Source organism: Vigna unguiculata, chromosome 2 (genome assembly GCF_037176805.1).
Source record: "Vigna unguiculata cultivar grain cowpea cultivar isolate G323 ecotype 2 chromosome 2, ASM3717680v1, whole genome shotgun sequence".
Lineage (NCBI taxonomy): Eukaryota > Viridiplantae > Streptophyta > Magnoliopsida > Fabales > Fabaceae > Vigna > Vigna unguiculata.
This window is the reverse complement of record NC_140793.1, coordinates 31,635,632-31,658,489: the sequence shown is the minus strand read 5'-3', so window position 1 is coordinate 31,658,489 and position 22,858 is coordinate 31,635,632. Positions and strand designations below refer to the sequence as shown.

Below are 22,858 nucleotides of genomic sequence, written 5' to 3'. Positions count from 1 at the left end.
AAACAATAACTTATAATTATATACTCAATTGTATATTTATATTTCTTATTTATTTTGACAATTGTTTTTAAATTATGAGACCGAAAATTAATTTAAATTTTAAACAAACTCAAGTTTAAGTAACCAAAGCCATATTTAAATATAATTTTAATATGAGTTGGGTATTACACTGTTGCAATCAAACTACGTCACTCTTGCAACACTCAAAATTGCACATCGTGTGACTTGGGTGTGAGTGAAGTTTAAGTTGGCAAAAAAAATATAAAATACAATTTAAGAAACTATACTAAATATAATTTTTATCTATAATTTTAGAACTTTTTTTGCACCACACAAAAGAGTGATGTTTAAATTAGCACATGTTGAACTATTTTTTGGTCATCCATCTTAATTAGCACAATGTTTAATCACCTCCGCTGTCAAGTAGAAATAAAAAAACACATTTTTTATTGATTAAAATTTATAAAATTATGAGAGGATCTAATGATAAATAATGATATTTTGACTCATTTTTTTATTCACTTTTAATTTATCATTTTAATTACCATTCAATTATTTATTTTAATTTTTTTTAATGATGCGATGTAATAATTTAAAAATATTAAAATAATAGGTTAAAATTGGATAATTTTTTTTTTCAAAATATCATTATCTAAAAATTATACTCCCAACAAATGTAATTTTAGTAAATTTCAGCAATAGAAAATAGCATATTTATATTCCTACTAATAGAGTTGACAAAGATAAAGAAAAATGATTTTTAACACTGTATATGGACCACTTGATAATTTATTTTTAGAGGTATTTTAATCATTAAAAAAATAACTTTTTGTATTTATAAAAGAGGAAATTAAATAATAAAATAACAAATATAAGGTGTATCTAAAAGCTTTTTGAATATTAAAGTAAAGGTGTCATAAAAAATTTGAGCAATGATGAACACAAGTGAGAAGAAGGCAATTTTTCAGAAACGTGATTTTTCCTTCGGATTTTAGCTTGGTAGCTTTCACACATAAATTGATATGTTGCGTTCTCTGAGCCTCTTCTAGTGGCATATGAAGTGATGGTCAAAACTTCTGCACGGAATCTGGTGTGTCAGTAACAAACTTTCCAAAACCATCTTATTCATGCAAATAATGATATTTTATCTATTCAATTTTAATCATTTTTTTACAATATGTCATTTTTTAATAGTTTTGAAATATTTAAAAAAATAAAAAATTAATAAATTATAAGAGAAAGTTGTCAAAAATTAATAATAAAAAGATTATTTTCCTATTACCTGTTTTAAACAAACAGTACAACCGTATAATTTTTACCTCACTAATATATATATATAGAGAGAATATAAAGATGAAAAAATTGATATAAAAGTTAAGAATTCCATAAAATGTAATCTAATTCATCTATTTAGTAGATAAATATCTAATATATTTATAAAAGAATATTTGAAAATTTTAAAATTATATTTGTTTTGAAGGTTTTTAAAATTATCATGAGAACAATAATGAGAGTTTAATAGTACTCATTTTATATAATATATATGAAATTTGGATTCTTTATTCAAATTTTTTGTTGTGCCTTTATTATACTTGTATAAAAAAGTTTTAGTAGAGAATCTAAACTCAAATTTGTGGTTCAAAATATATTTGACAACAAAATTATTAATGTCCTTTGTTCCAAATTTTACGTTTTATTATTTTTCTTTACGATCTAATTTTTTCTTTTCATATTTTCTTTTTATGCATTGACTTTTATTGTATGAATAAAAGAATTAAAAAATAATTTCTTTTGTAAAAAATATTTTAATTATATTTTACCCTGCTAAAAGAAATAAAAATTTTCATTTTCAATCATCTTGAATTAAAATCCAGATAATCTATATTTATATATAAAGAGATTCTCTCTTTTGTGTGAACTTTTCATAATTTCAACTTTACCCTTTACAATATAATTATTTGTTAAATTTTTAAAAATTAACTGTTACTTTTATAAGTTTTTATAAAACTATTTATTTATCTCTTTCTTCTTTTTTTCTCCTATTCATCAATACTTATTTTTTTCATATTTTCTCCATACATTTCACTTTATTTTTTCATACATCAATATCATCAACTACTAATATAATATCATGCATATTAAAAAAATGTGTACACACATATGTTATCGTGCTTGTGTTTACTCTAGTATATTATAATTTTTATTGGGATAATGATACTTTAACTAACTTTTTTTGACCCACTTTTAACCCATCACTTTAATCACCATTAGATCATTACATCACATCACTAAAAAGAATAAAAAAAAATTATTTAATGGTGATTGAAGTAATTAATTAAAAGTGAGTCAAAAAAAGTGAGTTAAAATATCATTTTTCTTTTTATTGATACCGAAACTTTACCGGCTAGCCAAATACTTGACTACCATCAACTCGACTATTGTAATTAACATTTTGTATTAAATAATGTCAACAAAGTTCTTTTTCCATGATCAAGTAATTTATTAAAAAATTTCATCAGTAACTACCTTTTTTTAATACAAAACCAATTTTAATAAAAACAGTTGAAAATAGTTAAATTTATGATAAAAGTAAAACTTATATTATTAATCTATTAATTGAGAATTGAAGTTCCTTGTATTAAATGGATAATAGTGGTGAATGCTATTTTTAATTAAACCATACAACAAGTCACGTGTATACAAAGTCTTATTTGTAAATAGTATTTATGTATTGGCCCACAAAGAAATATCAGACATCTTTAACACTGCTTTGGTAGTGATGTCAGCAATAAATAAAATAAAATAAAAGTGAAAAAATGGTTTTTTTTATCCCGTTTACGAGCAACAAAATAAAATAAAAAATTTACTTTTTATTAATAATTTTCTCACTATTCTCTTTTTATTTTTTTATAATAATAATAAACTCACTATTAACTATAAGTGTTCAATAATTAATTAAATATAAAAAAACACACTTACAAATATATATTTTTAAAAACATACTTTATTATACTTACAACATAATCAATTATCCATTTTTCAATACATTTTTTTCATCAAACGTCTGTTTTCTCTCTCCCAGTATCAACCACGCGAAGCTAAATATCATAATCTTCTACGTTTCTTTCTATCAAAAATGATTTTTCATAATTTTCGAAATATGTTTCTTTACATAGTGAGTGTGTTAACAAGACAAAAGATGACGAATTAAATTAATATTTTTTTCAACAAAAATGAAATTTAGCATAATTAAATAACGTGATAGGTAGGGTGGGGCTCACGAGTCATTTAAAAAAAACATATTCTTTTTCCGTAGTCTTTCATATTTGGTGTCACCAACCAACAAATCAATGGAGAGTAATAATGCCAACAAAAGAGGGTAACTTAAATAAACTCAAACAAATCCACACAAGTAATGCTCTCACTTTCCTATCATTTTCCTTCCTTCTACTCCAATTATTATCATTACTAAAGTTAACAAGTGGGCTTTCATGTGAAACACACAAAACAATAACACAATAGAGACATGTAATAATGAAAGATTTTTTTAACTAATTAATCATAATAATAATTATAAGATTGACTTAGTAGTAAAATTAAAAAAAATGTAAAAAATTAATGTTTCAATTCCTCCTCAAACACCGAGAGATATAAGATTGGTTTGACAATAGAATTTTTTAAATCACCTTATAAACTACATGTATTGAATAATTTAAAACAAGAGAACAAGATAAATATACATATTTATCTTGTTCTTATATTAAATTTAACAAATTGAATATTAGTTATATATAACATTTATATCCATTTAATAGTTTTCATTTTTTAGCAAATTTGGACAATATTCATATAAAACAATTTAGTTGTCATTCCTATGCTTAACGTATCATCACTAAAATAACAAAAAAAAATAGAAACAAATTTTTTGCATGATCACAAATTCTTTATTAATTACTATGTTTCCCTTGTCCTGATATTGTCTCGTTTGATAGTAAATATTAAAAGATGTAGGTAAATTAGATCAATTAATTGACAGTTACACTATCGTTAAAAACTGTCACCGACTATATCGTTGAAAACTTCCATGATTTTTTTCATATTAGACAATAATTTGAATTCAAGGATGGGAGAATCGTTTGCCCCTTATCTTTAATAGGTAATATTTGACCTGTTCTCGTAATGAACTTTGGTTTTTAAGAGGGTATTTTTACATTTTGTAAAATGAATGAAAATGTATATAATATTTTTCTTTTGTAAATAAATAAATAAATAAATACCAGGTCTAAGTAAAAGGGGGTGAAAGAAACTTGGGAAGACGTTGGTAGTAGCAGCACTAAGAATTGGGGTTTTGACTTATAAAATATTACTGACTTGTATTAATTGCATTGTATATAATTAATTTAATAATGGGTATTGCATTGCAGCATTCAATTCAACGGAGTCTGCGGTTGAAACATCAGCTTTTTGTCTCAGTCAACACATACACGTCATTCATAGCCACCACCACCTCTTTCTTCCATCACACACTTTCCCACAATCATCATCATTTATTTTCTCATCAACAAACTATTATAAATTACATAATATATATATATATATATATATATATATATATTTATGTAGCACAATAAATAAATTCCTAATTTCTAAACTGTGATCTTTTATGAATGAAACATATTACTATTTGACTTGTTTGTATTAAATGTGCGGTTTTTTTTTTGGAGTTTTTATTTTAGGTTCCCTTTGAAGTGAATTTTATAAATAGGAGTTCATTAATTTTTTTTTATCAAAGTTAAATCATTAGGATAGAGATAATATTATAGATGAAATCATTCTTTCATAAATTTCTTTTTTTTTAAAGACAATATCATTTTGAAAAAAAACAGTAAAAACTAAAATTTTGAAAAAAGGAAAATAAAAAACCTGAAAAGTGTGAAAAGTGAAGTGGTGATAATAAAGGATTACTTCACCTTTCAATTAAAATAAATCATCATCTCTAAAGATGACATTACCTTTTAAAAAATAAAAAAGAGAAATCGATCGAGTGAATGATGACTTCATCTTTAATATTGTTCTCCATCATGACGACTTAATTCAATTTAAAAAAAAATTAACTGATTTTATTTTATAATTTTATGGTAAGAGATCCTAAAATAAAATAAAAAAAGACTATGTGCACATATAATACGTCATATATATATATATATATAATAATTGTTAGATATTTGTAATGAATTAGTTTGTTCCTTGTTTAATATTTTACGTGAAGTGAGATCATAATTTGAGAGTAGAAGTGAAAGAATCGAAAATTCCATTCCCACTGCTGGGTAATAGAGAAAGGGAGAGAAATTGTTGGGTTTAGTTGACTTGGTCATGCTGTTATTCGAGAACTATAATCACGTTGACGGGTCTCTCTTCCTCTTGTTCTTGCTCTTTTCTCTCTCTCTCTCACTCCTTCCTCGTAACTCTCTGCACAATAACTCATTACCAGATACTACTCATCCTAAAGAGGAGACTTTTGTTGTTTTTGCTTTCATGGGTAGTAGTTATATGATTCGTCAACCTTTTCGAATCCACGCTTCCTTTGCTTTGCTTTCACCGAACAATATCATCTTCTCCTTTTTATTGCTTTCTGTTTCTGATTAATATTTCTGGTTAAGTATCAGATTTTGTTGTTTAATCAATTCAGTTCATCGTATGTCTCTCTCTCTCTCTAGAGAGGGTCAACCGTTGTTCCCAGAATAGATTATGATTCCATTCAACTGTTCCTTTGTTCACTTTAGAGCTGCCTCCGAAGACACTGCTTCATGTTAAATTCATACCCCTGTTGAGTTTTCTGCGTTGAGAACGAAACCAGTATTTGAATTCTGTAGTAATTAATCTGAATTTTGGTGCGGATAAAGGGAGATTATAAAGAATTGCTTCTGTTACAGTTCTTGTAAGTTGCTTCTTACTCATCATCTTAACTCTACGTGAATTATTGTTTCTTACAGTGTTCTGGGATTTCCTTTTTAACTTTAGTCTGAATTAAATATTGATTTTTTAACCGTATACCAATCTAGGTTTAAAAATTCGAATTGAATATAATTTTTTCCCAACTCACTATATCTCAGTTTGCATCGGGACAATCCATATGAGTCCAAGAAGCCATGTGTCTCTGATAGGGTGAATAGAACCAAATTTCACGTCGAAGTTTATATTTATCACAACTCTTTTGATCTCAATCAAAAGACAAAATATAAAATCTCTACATTATTTAAAGAATTACAACAAAAATCATGTATTTACAGTATAGGTTAGTAAAATAGCAAAAAGATAAATAAAGGAAAAAAAGTATTTGTAGCATTTTAGTTTAGATGCAAATATGTTTTCAGTTCTAGTAAATATGGTTTCATTTAGATATTACTGTATTAGTATTATTTCAAACAATATGAATAATTTTGTTTAATGTGCAGGTCTAGGACACTCTCCTAATGAGAATGGATATTGGTGAAGGGGAGGCCTTACTAAATCCCCGCTCCTTTAAGGTACATGACTATAATTGAATTTCGCTGTTATGTTTATTGTGAATGTTTTCCAGAGCTTCTCCTTATATTGATTTTTCTTGGAAAATAGAAAAGTCATCTATGAAGTTAGTGGTACTTTCTACTATCCAGTTTTCTTCAACAGGATATGACGTTGCCTTCTTCAACTGCACTGTGATATTAGAACTAACCAATCTATTAATGGAATTTATGTTAACAGGTGCATGGTAAAATGTGCACAGAACTTGCAAAATTAGTGGATAGAATCTCAAGAATAGTTCCAGACATAGAGGCGGCACGGCCAGGATTCTCATCAGGAATAGAGTCTCTGTGTTTGCTGAACAACACAATTGAAAAAGCCAGAGTACTTATGCAGCATTGCTCTGAATGCAGCAAACTCTACCTGGTGTGTAGTTCTTCATCTTTACCACACGCCATTTCTTCTTGAAAGCATACTCAATTTCATACTACTAACCTAAATGATCCCTTCAAGTAAACAATTTCAATATTACTTTCAGGTTATGACAGGGGATACAGTACTCTCAAGATGCCTAAAGACAACACGATTATTGGAGAAAAGCTTAATCCAAATTCAGAACATGGTTCCTGTTATGTTGGCTGTGAAGGTCCGTAAACTTGTATTCTCTATTAATTTTTCTTTGTAATGCTATTGGATTACTACGATTCTTTTAACCGGATCATTAAACTCATTTGTTTATTACAATCAGGCATATTAACTAGATTCGTCTGATTTTTCTTTTTAAGCCTACCCAAATGGAACTTCATTCCAATAATATAGTTGACAATGAAATATAACTTTCAGGTTTCTAGAATAATTCATGATCTTGAGTGTACGAGATTTGTTCTGGACCCCGATGAAGAAGAGGCTGGGAGGGTTGTGAAAGAGGAGTTGCTCACTTCAACTTCAGATTCAGTCGAAGATTCTGAAGTTAATGCTCTCCAGTCTGTAGCATCGCGGCTGAAAATAACATCCCCGAAAGCCATCGTAACAGAGCAACGATCTATTAGGAAGTTGTTGGATAAACTTGGACCGCATGACCTGACAAAGAAAGAGATACTGAGATATCTTCTGCATCTACTGAAAAAGCATGCAAAGCTCCTGGTGGAAGAACATGAGGAGAGGGTCTATTCTCCCGAAGAACATGTTGAAACTGATAACTCTCGCCATTCTCTACGAAGCCATCATGTGGAATCAGACCAAAGCTTAAACTATGATCAGTATATAACTCACAGCAGTGAGTTAGGTGGAGTTGACCTCCCTGAGGAATATAAATGCCCAATATCCTCAAGGTTGATGTATGATCCTGTTATCATTGAATCAGGAGTAACATATGAAAGGATGTGGATAAAAAAGTGGTTTGATGGGGGTAATGATATATGCCCCAAAACCAGAAAGGCACTAATCCATACGGCTTTAACTCCAAATGTGGTCATGAAGGACTTAATATCAAAGTGGTGCAGAGAAAATGGAGTCTCCATTCCAGATCCTAGTAGGCATGCAGAAGATATTTCCACTTGGGAAGCTTCAAGCACTTCCATTAATAGTATAGGAAGTTATTTCAATGATTTCAACCCGCCAGTGGATCTTAGTAACATGTCAATTGGGTCACTTGATGCTAGTTTTAGTTCAGATGCCTCGCATGGTAGGGCCACTCGTGGCTCTATGCTGATCAGGAACAGTGACAATTCTGAAAGACATCAAGTTCATACAGAGATACATGATACTGATTTGATGCTCTTGCCTCAACTCGGTAATCTTCAATGGGATTCTCAATGCAAGGTCATTCAAGACCTCAAAGATCACTTGAAAAGCAATAGCCAAGCTTTTGTTTCTGTATCTGCAGAGAATTTCGTTGAACCACTCCTCAGATTTCTCAACAATGCATATGATCTGCGTGATTTTCAAGCATTGAAAGCTGGAACTCAGCTTCTGTTGGAGTTTGTGAACAACTGCAGGCATGATTTCTTTTCCCCTTTCTTAATTTTATTATTTCTATATTGCTAACTATTGTGCTTTGCTTATTATATTTCCTCATGTCATTTTTCGGCTAAGTTTGATCTAAATTAATTCATATTTATCCTTCAAAGCACAGTTCATTTGTTGAAACATGTTTACTATCCTTCAAAAATGAAATCATGAGAAAGTTTTAAAATTTTCAAGGAATATAAATCATATTTTATTCTCTTTTTTTCTTGTAATCTTCTTCCAGACTTAAAATTGTTTGATCTTTTTATCTTTGCACTTGCCTTTTGATAGTAGAATGACTTTTTTGTTATTTGCATATCATTTGTTGCAGAAATGGTAATACTAATTTGAATGAAGAGACGTTCATTATGTTGGCAAGTTTTCTTGATTCAGAAGCGACAGAAGAAATTCTTGCCATACTGGAAGAACTGTCAGGATGTTGGTATAATGCACCTAAAATTGCAGCATCCAGTGCTCTCAATTCTATTTTAAACATTCTTGATTCCGAAAACAAAGGTTTCCAACAGCAAGCTATTAGAATAATGTACAATTTGTCTTTCATTGGTGAAGTCTGTTCCCGCATGCTATCGCTCAAGTGCATCCCAAAATTGCTGCCATTTTTCAGTGACAGAAACCTTTTGAGATACTGCATACGTATACTGAAAAATCTTTGTGATACTGAAGAGGGTAGGATTTCTGTTGCTGAAACAAAGGGGTGCGTAAGTTCGGTTACTGAAATACTTAATACCGGCAATAATGAAGAACAAGAACATGCACTGGCAGTTCTAGTCTCTCTATGCTCTCATGTGGATTACTTGAAGTTAGTAATGAGTGAGCATGACAATATCATAATTTCTCTTTGCCTGATCTCCCAGAATGGAAACGACAAGGGAAAGAAAAGTGCATTGGAATTGATCCATCTTTTGGATGATGTCAAGATTGGTGACAATAAAGGTTGCTCTGAGCCAAATATCAGCAACTCTTGTGGAGATTCTAAGACTCACCCACCTGAAGAAAATAGACCACCGAAGAAATCCACGTTTCTGAAGAAACTATCACCATTCTCAAAGTCCAGTTCACATGGATCAAAATCCAAAAGAATACAATGAATTTCTAGCACTTGCGGAATTTTTAGCTTTGAAGATTCATTCGCAAAGCATCTGCTACTTAATTTTGCACTGTAACAACAGGTAGTAAGATGATGTACAGTTGTGTTTTTGATGATGATATATTCCTTTCAGTATTGACATTCCAATTCAGGACATGTGAATTGTTACGACAGTAGACAGTTTTCTGATTTCTCTTTCCCTTAATGTCAATATACTAGGTAGACCAATTACACATTTCTTGTCTATTCTTATTGTATATATATGTATATATTATTATTAAACACTTCAGTACTTTGGATACTGCTGTAAAATAGATATTATTGCAATGAAGGTGTTTGCATATATTAAACACTTTCTGTTTAATTGTATGGTCTTGGTGACAAAGGAGGGTAGCTTCCAACTCTTTACCTTCTTTTGCAACCAATTTTACGTGGAGAAAATAATATTTTGAGTCATTTTTTTTTGACTAATTTTTAATCAATTTTTTTAATTATTTATTTTGGTCTTTTTCTAATGATGTGATTATCTAAAAGGTGATTATCAAAATGGTAGATTAAAAAAAAAATCAAAATATTATTATCCTTTGTATTACTATTTTATTCATTATTTCATTTAAGACTATCTTTGCACAATGGTCAATTGTTGGCTTGGGCTGTTCAAATCTTGAAAATAGACTCTTGAGTACATCTGTCCACTATTCCTAAATCACGCTTAGTTAATTCCTCTAATTCGTATTGACTTATATATATATATATATATATATATATATATATATTAAAAAAATAACAATTTTAACATGCAGACAAATAAATTCATTTTTTAATATTGGACGAAATATCTTTTGGTCTTTAAAAATATATAGTTCTTCCTGATTAGTTTCTAAATATATCAAAATTCAAAATTATTCTACTAATCTCATTTTCAAGGACTCGTTTCAAATTTTGACATGTTAATGAAATTAAAAAGAAACATTTTCTTAATAAGAAAAACCCAAGTAACATTTCATAATGAAACATTTATAAATTTAGTAAACTAATAATAAAAAATTGGCTTCCCAAGGCATGGTCTAAGCTCCAGCCAACCAAGTGTATAATTATGTTTTTCTGGTTCAGGTGGGTTTACTCTTGCCAAGTATTATTATTCATAAACTCATTCAAAAATGGCGTCCTAAAATTATTTTTGTATCAAGCATCGGATTCAATTTATTAGCTATAACTACCAGGAACACACCGGTTGATAAAGTAAAAAATATTTTTAGCTCAAGCCAAACGCGTGTATATAAAGTCATCTGTATAACTAAAGACCATTGAAGGAAAATTACAGTTCGGAACTACATACAACTATTGGAAAAGAAAAAGCAAATTTACTTGTGAGAAATAAAATGCGACTTTATATTATAAAAGTGAAGATTCACTAAGCTTGCTTTTAATTGCAGGGCTATGAAACAGCACAAAGTTAAATTCCAGAATGAACTAACAACACAATGGGAAATATTAAAGACTGCACAGCCAAGACCTCAGTTGCATGCCCCACCAAGCCTGAGGGAACTGTGCCTTGCATATTACATGTATGATACAAATCAGCAGACGATCCAGTGTCATTGGTTTCATTCACAGGCTGGTTTGGTATGAAAGCTGCTCCAGCAGATGAACCAGTGCCATTGATTTCATTCACAGGCTGGTTTCGTGTCAAAGCTGCTCAGACATATGGCAAAGGCTTGGAAGGCAGAGAGCGGATAACGGTAATCCATGGTAAATATGTCTTTTCCAATCTTTCCAAACTGCAAGATTACTTTTTCTTGTTCTGCAGCAGAAACATTATGAGATGGATCAACAGCGGCCACAAGTTGAAAGTTTTTAACAGAAGCCACTGTGACACGACCCTTGAAGTTTAGGCACCAGCATTGCAGTTGCTCGTGCCATCTAGGAGCCTTATTTTTTAGTACCATGGGCTCAGATGACCCTTGACCAGGTACTGCTAGCTTAGGGAGGTTTACATTATTTAAATCTGTACTTGAACCTTTTCCTTTTAGTGCTGGTGAGGGAGAAAAGGGCCTGTCAATGATTTGAGGGAAGGATGTAGGTGTTGGAGCAGTGCCCCCTTCCTGAATAGCTGAGATAGGTATGGAGTTCATGGTACAATGCATTCTCCTTGGCCCTCTTGCACGGAGAACATTCAACTCGTAGGCAATGGTGCCAACAACATAGTTAAATGCTGAAACTTTAGGAGATGACTGCTTAGAATGAAATCTCCTACTAGACCCACTATCTTGTTGAATTGCAGCTCCCTGTGGCGGTTGGCTGTCATAAACAGTGAACTTGGTACCCAAAAAATTAGACCTGTCAAAGTTTATTGTCATGTCAAAGATATGGTATGGAGCAAGATGAAAAATAATAAAGGCATGTTTCTATCAAACCAAAACTTACTTGAGTTTTCCGACATATGTGTTGCTGGAGCGAGAAAAATCATCTGCAACCAAAGACACAATAAAGTCTGTTCCTGTTGCCCTTCTTACCTTTTTGGCAGCTAGTAGCAACTTATCAGTCTCGTTCTCCGCTGCACAATTAACATAAAAAACAACACAACTTATCAGTTATCAGTTCAAGAACAAAAGTTGGCTTGGCTTTTGGTAAATCCAATTATCCGATTTTCCTCTTTTTCAAATAGCTCTAATACATTCTGGTTCACAATATATGTGGGTGAATACTAAGTGATCCATTTGAGAAGAGTTCCAAAGATGACGATGTTGAACATTGTGCATAAATAAATGAGTTTAATAATACATGAATCATGAATTTTAGTTTAAGAAACTTGCAGTTCAATATTAAAAGTTGTTCACTCAGAATTTTGATAAGTAACTTAAAATGAGAAACATAGCATCCCTGTTCGTATGGAAAAAGAAATGGCACACATCAGCAATGAACAAAGTAACAAACTCACATGGCACCAGGCCAATGTACAATAGATATGTAGAAGTTTCTCTGTTCCTCCTGATAAAGCACTGTATTGGAGAATCACGAGGCCCGGGCTATTTATACACATAAGAGAAAGATAAGAAACAGAGAAAAAGGAAAGATTAAGAACTGATTGAGCAACGCAAGGGAGAAGAATTTATCACCTGTTTCAACGAAATAGGAAATGTGATCCTTCCACATTGTTCAGGAGTCTTCGCAATTTCTTTGGTAACATCTCTCCAAGATTTACAAACTGAACCACAATGAACAACAACGGCACGTGCGGGCCACGTAGTCTCGCTCTCTTCCACCCTACTTATTATGTCCAGAAGCAACTCAGGGGGTAAATTCGCCCACTGCCCTTGCTGAATGGGTTCAAGTGAAGTTAGAGTGATATCTGGAGCAACATATGACTTTGTCCGACCATTCCAACGCCTGCTCTCCACACCTCGCTTTGACATGCTACCAATTCCATCTCTCATCTCCTTCAGTTCTCTTACTATGCTTTTCAACGACATTGTCACAAGAGCATACCAATTTTCCTTCCGCCAAAAAAACTGCAACCACCCAATTAAAACCCAAATAAATCTCCACTCTACACAGTGAAAAAATACTCCTATGTATCACAAAGTCACCTCTTTCTATTTCTAAGATACCGACAACAACGGTTCTTGAAACCATTACTAATCCAATTCAAGCTCAAAACACATTAACAAATCATACCTCGCGAATAACAAGTCTTTCCCCAACTCCTGACAAGTTTAATACATAAAGTAACAAAACTAAGGAATAAACTAATTTTTCTTCTCCCTCCTAAAAGTATAAAAAATCAAAGACTTTATAGCAGACACCGTGTCCTCATCGATCTATAAATTCTGATGACAAACCGAAATGCAGAATGCCTAAGCACATTTTTTGGTTTTTTAAACACTAAATAAGGGGCAAAAGAAGAAAGAAAAAAACAACCTGAAAAATTGAAGCGAGTGAAAGTCGAATCGCACCAAATCAGCTCAGAAATTGAGGTTTGTCTATAGAAAGGTTGTAGAAGACAGATCGATAAGCGAGGAGAAGAAGCGAATCGGAGAAGGCAAAGGAGAGATACGAGTGAGGAGATGAAGTGGTTTTGAAGCGAAGAAGGTTAGGTTAGGTCAGGAAGAAGGAGGAAGCGTAAAGAAGGAATATTCCGGCGCCAAGTCTCCGCCACCAGCACCGCCGTGAAAAAGGTAATCTGAACCGGAATGCTGTGACATGAATCGGATCCACCACCCTTTTATCTTAAATCTTATTTTAGCAATGTTGTTGCAGAAAGCGAAGCGTAGTTTATTCGGGCAATCCAGTGCGCTCCACCCACGCTACTCCCTGTTTTCTACACCGCGACACGTGGCAATCTGTTTCTTTTTGTTCATCATCTTACTCGTAACACAAAAATGGTGATCAAATCGTTCATCACAACTTGGATTTTAGGTCATCCAATCAACGTTTCTGCTAATTTTGTGTGCAAATAACAACGAAGGTCATCGCACACCCGTTATTAAGAATATAAAACTAAATTATATTAACAGAAAATTAAATTATTAAATTTCAATTTTATTAAATCATGATATTTCTGTTAAATAATTTTAACGATAACGGGATAAAAGCGCTGACATTTAGTTTTGAAATGTATCCCATAAAAGCTGTCTCAATTATCAAATAAATATCAACTGAAAAGTCGTTTTTATGTATCAGTGTTTCATATTCATGAAGGTAAAATTCTCCTTTTCAAACACGGTACAAAGGAAATTAGTTTTCAAATTTCAATATTCCATCGAAATTCATTATGTTGATTGTATCCATACGTTACGATAAAATGTCAAAAATGTGATGTTATATACTATACTTTAGCGTCAAGAAATTTTTTAGTGCTGACGATTAATGATATACAAAGGTTCAACTGTTTAAAATATAAAAAGTGTCATATCAATACTGTGTCAAAAATAAATTTCTTCAAATAATTCAAAATTAAGAGAATTCAAACCAACCGTCAAATTTAATTTAAAATCCTTTAAAATTATTAAAAATGAAAAACTGAAATTTTCGAACAACTCTTTTGTTTATGAAAACACAAAAGAATAAATATGAAAAAACAGAGAATTCAGTGTTAGCCCCAGCTACGTTAAATTATTATCTGTACGAAATACAGCTGGATATTAGTGGCTTGCATTCACAGATAAGAATATGCAAAGAAAGCTTTAATGATGTTTTTTTGGTATAAGATATTTCAAATAAATAAATAATAATGAGAGAGTTGAGCCGATTGAGAGGGGATAGTGTTGAACACGATTAATCATGAAATAAAATGAATTTTGTGAGGTTTAATTATATCGGAGTATACAGTTTGAATTACGTAAAACAGGGTTTATTAGCATTAGTTGAGAAATTGTGCTTAATATTAAAAGTTCAGAATTTTCTTCCTCAATTCCTAATTTTACATCACTCAATTCTCTAAATTTTATTAAAGTTTCACTAAATATTTTACTTGTACATCTCAAGTTTATCATAAATATTCATAGGTTTTAATAAAAAAAACGATAAATTTGTAAAATTTGATAAAATTCAAATTCATTTAGTTAAAAACAATTAAATTGAAAAAAAAAACGAAATTACACATAATCTAAATTGGAAGAAGAGTGGGACAAATAAAGGAGCGGGAGTATTAAATACGACATTGAAGGAACGCACGTTCCTTAATGGCAACTACATTGCCACGTCACAATTGAGTAATGTTTTAATTAGCCCAACTTGGAAGGGTTTTAATTTAAACGTTTACCTTAAACTAATATAGTTTCCGATAAAAAAAAAAAAAAAAAACTTAAACTAATCTAGTTGGATCAGAAATGAAAAAAACAGAAATTTAGTCAAAGATTATTTTGATTTTCTATAATAATCTTGTTCAGATTATATCCAAATAATGTAAAATTGATACATTAATGACTTGTGTTGAACTTAATAATAAATTTAATTTAAAAATAAAAAAAAATGGTTTTTATATGACGTGAAGAGGTTGAAGGAGGGTGGGGCTAATGGTTAAACGGAACAGAAGAACACATCTCACACTTGCACGTGCTGCGTTTTCAATGTCCTTTCTTCAACATTTAGCTTCTATCCATTGCTCCAGTGAACAAACATGGCCGTGGGCCTCTGCAACATTTTATTTTTCTTTGAAACGATGGCTTTGCCTGTGTTCATGAATTATCATCACTTGAATATGAATCATGGTGCTCAAATGGAAGCTTCGTTCTAGTGGTGGGGCTTCCTCAAATTCAGTACTCAGTGTTTCAAATTGTACTTCGAATGAAATAGCTGGCATCGTCTTTTTTTTTTCTTTTCTCAGTAATCTTAATAATAAAAAAAATGTTAACTGTATATTCTAGTTATTGTCTTTATCTCAAATTTTTGTATTTAAGAAATTCATGGATATAATCTTTTCGTCCGATACTTATTAATTATTTTTTGACATAGTGTGTTTGAGAATGTTTTTGGAAGAAATGATTTTACTCGAGGAGAAAAAAATAATTTTGATTAATGGAAAAATTAGAAAGAGTTGTTTCAGTTTGATGTAAATATTTTATTTTTAATTAATTTTAAAAATTGATTTTGGATATTTCCAAACAACTTATTAAAATGAATTAATTTTGAAAATTGATTTCGGATGTTTCCAATTGAAATCAAACATACACAACAAACCATCTTGAATATGACTCAACATTCTAAAAGGTGAGTATAATTTGTCATTTGTCACATAAAAAACAATTATCACATTATGAGACTTGCATTCATGTATTTGTTAAGTATTAAAATCTAACACATCAAAATTAATATATATATATATATATATATATAAAATTATCAAAATAGGTTGGAACACGTGAGTTAATCTGGCTCATCACGAGTTCGAGCTGGGTTGGGTTAAATTTTTTTACAAATTTTAATATGGAATAATTTTATGTTAGATTGTTTTTTTTAGCCAACACATAGATAATATGTATTGTTGTGATTTTGGTTTGTATTTGAATTGTATTAAAGTTTATTTAGAATTTAATTAGAATTATAATTTATTTTTGACTGAAAAAAAATTAAAAATTGTATTTTTTTAATTAAGTGAACACGTGAGCCAACCCGTTTAACTCACCAACCCATGCTGGGCCGGACTGAATTCGAATTTGTTTGGCTCGCTAATAAGTGAGTCTAGTTAGGTTGACTCACTAAGTGATCAACCTGTGATGGATCGAGACGGATTTGACCGAATTATCCGTTTTGACAACTCTATTATATATATATATATATATATATATATATATATATATATATATATATATATATATATATATATATATATATATATATATATATATATATATTAGTTTAAAGACAAAAACAAGGGATAAAATTGATTATTTTTGGTTGAAGTTTCTGCATTGTGTTTTAATACCTACACATTAATATTTGTCTTTCTATTGTGAAGCAAATGTTATCCACTCCTGTCCTGCTTCCATAAGCCCTTACATGTCTGTTGAGAAAATTAATTTCAGCTGTTATAATCTGAGTGATTAATTTTTAAACTTAGTTTGATGATTGTATGTATTGAAGAGACTACTTTGATTCTGTTCAGTGGCTTTTCATGAACAAAAAATTAACATAATATCAAAAAGTATATTTTGATAATATTTTAAAAGATATATTTATTTTTTAATATCTGTATATCTGATAATTTTCTTGCAAAAATATATTATACTAAAATGTTCTTAAATGTCTTGGCACTCCTTCTAGTTATTATGATTGAATTAAATATTATGCCTAACTCATTCAATATAAACATAAAGATGAATAGTTTAGATATTATAAAGGATATTAAATTTTAGTAAATTAATTCATTAACTAATGTGATGGAATTAGTGATCAGAAATGAATCTATTCTATGTGGAAATAGTTCAATTACTATGGGTTAGTAATATACGGTGAGGACGTATATTTTCTCATTTCTCTCCTCACATTTAATATTTATTGTTTTAAATTAAATTGTTAGAACAATTTTACTTTATTTGATTTGATAGTTTAAAAAAATTATATTAACTTTTATTATGATTTTTAATTTTGTTATTTCAGATTCATTTAATTATTTTTATTATTTTTTTCTATAATTATTTCATTTTTATTTAATTATTATTCGATGCTTTGATTCAATACGATTTCTTTTTTTATATTTGACACTAGAAAAAAATTACTAGTATTGAATTACCGGTAATATTATGTTTTCTTTTATGAAAGTTGACGTATTTATTTTTCAAAGTTGTGAGTAAAAAGGATTGAAATCACCTTTCTCATCTTGTATTAAGTTTTATAAATACCCATATTTTTTTCTTTCAATATTTAATCTCAATTGGCCATTTGATAGGAGATTATAATGAAAATTTAAATTTGGATACATTTTTTTTATATTTTGACTTAAATACCTTTTTCGTCCTCATTTTGGTAGTATTTGTTATGGATGATCCTCAATTTGATAGAATGTTTAAAATAGTCATCATTAATTTAGAAACCATGCAAAACATCACAACAATCCAAGCACAAACAAACCCCAACATAGAATTACGAAAACCTTAACCCACGAGCAAACACAACCCAGAAAATCCTAAACCCATTAGTGATGATTAACTGGAAAATTGAAATGAAGAGCACGACTGCAATCCAACAATGATATGACAAGTATTAGCTGCTTCCTCTGCAAATCCGAGCTCAAGAAAGATGAAGAAATCGCCACCAACGATGAAGAGCGCGATTGCAATCAAACTCAAGCCCTAATTGCAAAATGTCCCTCAAATTGAAAAAATTAACGTTAATTAGCCATTTGTAAAGTATACGTAACACACCCCAATACAACGTAATACAAACCGTGCCACCTGTACAATACTCTGTTATTGATTTAAACGACATTACAGAAAATGACCAAATAAAACACGAATTGCGTAAATGAGGATCATTTTAAATATTCGGTCCAAATGAGGACCATTTTAAACATTATATCAAAATAAGGATCATCCACAACAAACACTACAAAAATGAGAATAAAAAAGATATTTAAGCCTTTACTTTAAGGAAAATAAATAAAGATCTAGCAATAAAACTCCAATAACGTATAGATTAATTTGAGTAATTTTAAGATCATGATAATGAGATATTAATGAATAAAAGTTTAAAGGAATGAATGAATACTATAATTTCCTTTTAGTGTTTTTGATGCTTCGGCTTGGACATATTTGTATTCGGTTTCTTTCGTACTGAAACCCGGCAGTTTCACGTTGCGTCGGACCCAAGTTCGTGGATTGGGTTGCTACACATTTTATTTATGGGCATTTGTTTCTGTACCCCACCAAATATCTCTCTGCACCCTCTGTCAAATCAGATTTTGCTTTCTGAAACAAACCAGACCAATTTCGATTTATTTTTTTTCGGAATACACTTATCCACTCCTGTTCCGGATCAAAATTTCTAGAAGTATAAAGGGATACAAGAAGAAATTTGATTGGGGTGAAGGAAGAAAAACCCTTATCTGTAATCTTTCTTCACAACTGTGTCCCAGTAACCCAACACTTTGTCCCCTACCTGTTTGTTTATATTCCCACACAACAATAACAAGCTTTAAACTATTATTTAAGAACATTATAATTTAATTACAAATTGTCTTAAGATTTTGGTGTAAAAATGGTGTCAAATATTTTATATGTGTAAGATCAATATCATATATACGCCGATCACAATCTCTCGACGACTATAATCATAATCCTATCATATATAAAATATATATATATATATATATATATAACCCAACGCATTTTTGGTTTATTAGTACTCTTATCTTATGAAAGAATGACCAATGACTAATGACTAGTTAATCACACAGTGACACAGGCTCACATTTCTTAACTTGGATATGACGTAGCAGTATCTTAAAAGTTCTGCTATTTATCTGCAACGCCAATCTAGTCTGGTCCCAAGTAATAGAAACTCCACCAACGAAGGATTTACAGAAAGAATGCATGTTCTAAAGCAAGCAACCATTTCTGTTTGCTGAATATCCTACAATAGCCAAGTCAATTATTATTAACAAATAAAAACGAGTTAGATTGTTTACTAACTCAAAATACTAATTACTACTGATAATACAAGTGAATTCTGCTCAATCCCTCCCTACAGTTACATTCTACCATTTAACACATTGCTTCTCTCTAAAGAAATAGATTAGCACAATGTGTAAGGCTTGTTTGGTCCCCATATCCTCACTTTCAGTCCACACTGTCATTAAAAACTAAAAAAAGAAAAAGAATAGTGCTTTGTGAATATCTTTATTGGCTTAGGAATCTCAGCCTCTAAGGCATTCCAAAGACGTTGAAGTCCTTGTCAACATATCGCTTGCAAGCCTTGATGTAAAACAATTTCGTTACCTAATCAAGTTCTATTCAATAAACTGCTTAATTAGTCCAACCTATACCTTTGCAGCAATTTGTATAAATACTATATATGTTCACATTTCTTCACCACCACTATCTCATCAAACACTGAATCATATATAGGCATATACTAAACTGAATTTGTCTAAGAGGAGCAGAAAAAATGGCTGCTGGCATGGACTTCAGCAGTCACAAATCTTTGTTAATGATTCTTTTCGGATTTCTCGGCTTATTCTCCTTCACAGTAGAAGCAGCCACAAAGAAATACCAATTTGATGTGAGTTATATATATAGTGTATGCATTTATGGTCATAATCAGCATGCTAATCATTAATTTTTGAATTTGATCACGCTGGTTAATTATATTCTCCCTACAGATTCAAGTAAAGAATGTGAGTAGACTTTGTCATGCAAAACCCATTGTAACAGTAAATGGGAGGTTCCCAGGGCCAACGATTTATGTCAGAGAAGGAGATAGAGTACAAGTCAACGTAACCAACCATGCAAAATATAACATGTCAATTCACTGGTAATCCAATTTGTGTTTTCCAGACACAAAAGTGACATTAATTATATTATGTTTGCTCATAATGTGGGATTCTTATAGCATTATGTGGATTATTGGCTATATACTACAGGCATGGAATTAAACAATATCGCAATGGTTGGGCTGATGGACCAGCTTACATTACACAATGTCCAATTCAAACTGGTAGCAGCTACACTTATGATTTCAACGTCACAGAACAAAGAGGAACGTTGTGGTGGCATGCTCATATTCTTTGGTTGAGGGCCACAGTGTATGGTGCTATTGTCATCATGCCAAAACCAGGAACCCCATTTCCTTTCCCACAGCCAGCTAGAGAATTTGAAATTCTGCTAGGTTAGTTTCTGAAATACATCATACATATGATGTTTGGTTTTACGTTGTAGATGCTAATTATGGTTTCTATAGTGTTTTTTGGCTTTTCAATGGATTTTTTTCAAATTTGTTAACAGGAGAATGGTGGCACAATGACGTGGAAGCTGTTGAAACGCAAGGGAACCAAATGGGTTTGCCACCAAACATGTCAGATGCACATACAATCAATGGAAAGCCAGGACCACTCTTTCCTTGCTCGGAGAAACGTAAGCAGAATTTGCGCAACTTTGTGATTATGTAAAGGAAAAGTCTACCGCATGGCTAAACATGGATAAAAACAAAATTTTCGTTTATGTTTCAGACACATATGCAATGGAGGTTGAACAAGGGAAGACTTACCTACTAAGAATCATCAACGCTGCCCTGGATGACGAGCTTTTCTTTGCCATTGCGGGTCACAACATGACAGTGGTGGAGGTTGACGCTGTTTACACAAAACCATTCACCACTCAAGCCATTCTCATTGCACCTGGTCAAACCACAAATGTTCTTGTCAGGGCCAACCAAGTTGCAGGAAGATATTTCATGGCTACAAGGACCTTTATGGATGCACCCATCCCTGTTGACAACAAATCCGCCACAGCTATATTCCAATACAAAGGCATTCCAAACACTGTCCTCCCTTTGCTTCCTCCTCTTCCTGCTGCCAACGACACGCGTTTTGCTCTGAGTTACAACAAGAAACTAAGAAGCCTAAACTCTCCTCAGTACCCTGCTAATGTTCCACTCCGAGTTGATCGAAACCTCTTTTACACCATCGGTTTGGCCAAGAATTCTTGCCCCACTTGCGTCAATGGAACGCGGCTTCTTGCTTCCTTAAACAATGTCTCTTTTGTGATGCCCCGAACCGCGCTTCTGCAAGCTCACTACTTCAATATCAAGGGGGTTTACAGAACTGATTTTCCTGATAAGCCTGCAACCACTTTTAACTACACGGGTGCTCCATTAACGGCTAATCTTGGTACTTTAACGGGCACAAGAATTAGCAAGGTTCCTTTTAATTCTACAGTGGAGCTAGTTTTGCAAGACACCAACCTCCTCACTGTTGAGTCGCACCCTTTCCATCTTCATGGCTATAACTTCTTTGTTGTTGGAACTGGGATCGGTAATTTCGATCTTGCAAAAGACCCACTTAAATATAACTTGGTAGATCCTATTGAGAGGAACACTGTTGGGGTTCCCACCGGTGGTTGGACCGCAATTCGTTTCAGAGCTGATAATCCAGGTATGTATGTTCTACAAGAAATTATCTTATTCATAACTTAGAAAATTTAGCTATCATATAAAGATTAGTGAGGACTGTGAACAAGTGATGATCTGAGACTACTTAATAATTTCCAAACGATGAAGTGCATCTGCGACCTTAGAAAACTCAGAAAATCTTAAACATTCAGTAATATAAGGATTGTCTTATTTGTGATATGATGACATGTTGTTTAATTTTCCATGTATGGCTGTGTAGGTGTTTGGTTCATGCATTGTCATTTGGAGCTGCACACGGGTTGGGGATTGAAAACAGCGTTCCTCGTAGAAGATGGACCAGGACAAGATCAATCTGTTGTGCCCCCACCAAAGGACCTTCCGACATGCTAGACAAGTGTAAAATGAATTGTCAACAACCTTGGATTGTGTTGTATTCAGCATTTATTATCTGTTAATACTTCCTGCAAAAAGATGCAGAGTTTTAATTAAGAGCTAACAAGTGTAAAAGCCAAGTTTGGAGCACGCATATATAAGATTTACTAGTTCTTTTTTTATCCCAGTGTTGTTGATATGTATTGCGATTTGAGAGTTATGTTGAAGCAAGGGGAAGTTTAAAGAACAACGAAAATTTTACAAGGGAAACTTATATTATTGTCATTTCTTTCACCCAAA

General features: G+C 31.5%; 3 protein-coding genes across 4 annotated transcripts; 2 read left to right on the top strand and 1 right to left on the bottom strand.

Annotated features, from left to right (window-relative positions):
• Nucleotides 1-5,295: 5,295 nt before the first annotated feature.
• Nucleotides 5,296-9,903, top strand: LOC114173730 (ARM repeat superfamily protein). Its single transcript, XM_028058300.2, has 6 exons — nucleotides 5,296-5,938; nucleotides 6,456-6,527; nucleotides 6,745-6,930; nucleotides 7,043-7,150; nucleotides 7,348-8,501; nucleotides 8,843-9,903. Exons 2-6 carry the CDS (start codon nucleotides 6,474-6,476, stop codon nucleotides 9,618-9,620), a joined length of 2,280 nt encoding a protein of 759 aa, XP_027914101.1. The 5' UTR covers nucleotides 5,296-5,938; nucleotides 6,456-6,473; the 3' UTR covers nucleotides 9,621-9,903.
• Nucleotides 9,904-10,982: 1,079 nt separating this feature from the next.
• On the bottom strand, nucleotides 10,983-14,039 carry TLP2 (tubby like protein 2). Of its 2 annotated transcripts, none has more exons than XM_085670171.1 (5): nucleotides 13,576-14,039; nucleotides 12,739-13,131; nucleotides 12,561-12,648; nucleotides 12,047-12,176; nucleotides 10,983-11,959 (listed from the first exon to the last, which is right to left on the bottom strand). In XM_085670171.1, exons 2-5 carry the CDS (start codon nucleotides 13,090-13,092, stop codon nucleotides 11,287-11,289), a joined length of 1,245 nt encoding a protein of 414 aa, XP_085526297.1. In that variant the 5' UTR covers nucleotides 13,093-13,131; nucleotides 13,576-14,039; the 3' UTR covers nucleotides 10,983-11,286. The 2 variants fall into 2 exon arrangements, with proteins under 2 accessions (XP_085526297.1, XP_027914128.1); XM_028058327.2 differs by having other exon boundaries at nucleotides 13,541-14,035.
• A 6,100-nt stretch (nucleotides 14,040-20,139) lies between these two features.
• LOC114172153 (laccase-11-like) lies at nucleotides 20,140-22,740 on the top strand. Its single transcript, XM_028056801.2, has 6 exons — nucleotides 20,140-20,338; nucleotides 20,439-20,590; nucleotides 20,700-20,944; nucleotides 21,061-21,189; nucleotides 21,285-22,208; nucleotides 22,446-22,740. The coding sequence occupies exons 1-6, from the start codon at nucleotides 20,225-20,227 to the stop codon at nucleotides 22,574-22,576; spliced, it is 1,695 nt and encodes a 564-aa protein (XP_027912602.1). The 5' UTR covers nucleotides 20,140-20,224; the 3' UTR covers nucleotides 22,577-22,740.
• The last annotated feature ends 118 nt before the right edge of the window (nucleotides 22,741-22,858 follow it).

Excerpts from the sequence above, each read along its gene's own strand:
- TLP2 (XM_085670171.1), bottom strand. The coding sequence starts at position 13,092 with ATGTCGTTGAAAAGCATAGTAAGAGAACTGAAGGAGATGAGAGATGGA. Across the intron at positions 12,649-12,738 it reads TTCCTATTTCGTTGAAACAG|CCCGGGCCTCGTGATTCTCC; the intron begins GTGATAAATTCT and ends GTGTATAAATAG. Across the intron at positions 12,177-12,560 it reads GTACATTGGCCTGGTGCCAT|CGGAGAACGAGACTGATAAG; the intron begins GTGAGTTTGTTA and ends TTAATTGTGCAG.
- LOC114173730 (XM_028058300.2), top strand. The coding sequence starts at position 6,474 with ATGAGAATGGATATTGGTGAAGGGGAGGCCTTACTAAATCCCCGCTCC. Across the intron at positions 6,528-6,744 it reads TAAATCCCCGCTCCTTTAAG|GTGCATGGTAAAATGTGCAC; the intron begins GTACATGACTAT and ends TTATGTTAACAG. Across the intron at positions 7,151-7,347 it reads CTGTTATGTTGGCTGTGAAG|GTTTCTAGAATAATTCATGA; the intron begins GTCCGTAAACTT and ends TATAACTTTCAG.
- LOC114172153 (XM_028056801.2), top strand. The coding sequence starts at position 20,225 with ATGGCTGCTGGCATGGACTTCAGCAGTCACAAATCTTTGTTAATGATT. Across the intron at positions 20,339-20,438 it reads CAAAGAAATACCAATTTGAT|ATTCAAGTAAAGAATGTGAG; the intron begins GTGAGTTATATA and ends TTCTCCCTACAG. Across the intron at positions 22,209-22,445 it reads TTTCAGAGCTGATAATCCAG|GTGTTTGGTTCATGCATTGT; the intron begins GTATGTATGTTC and ends ATGGCTGTGTAG.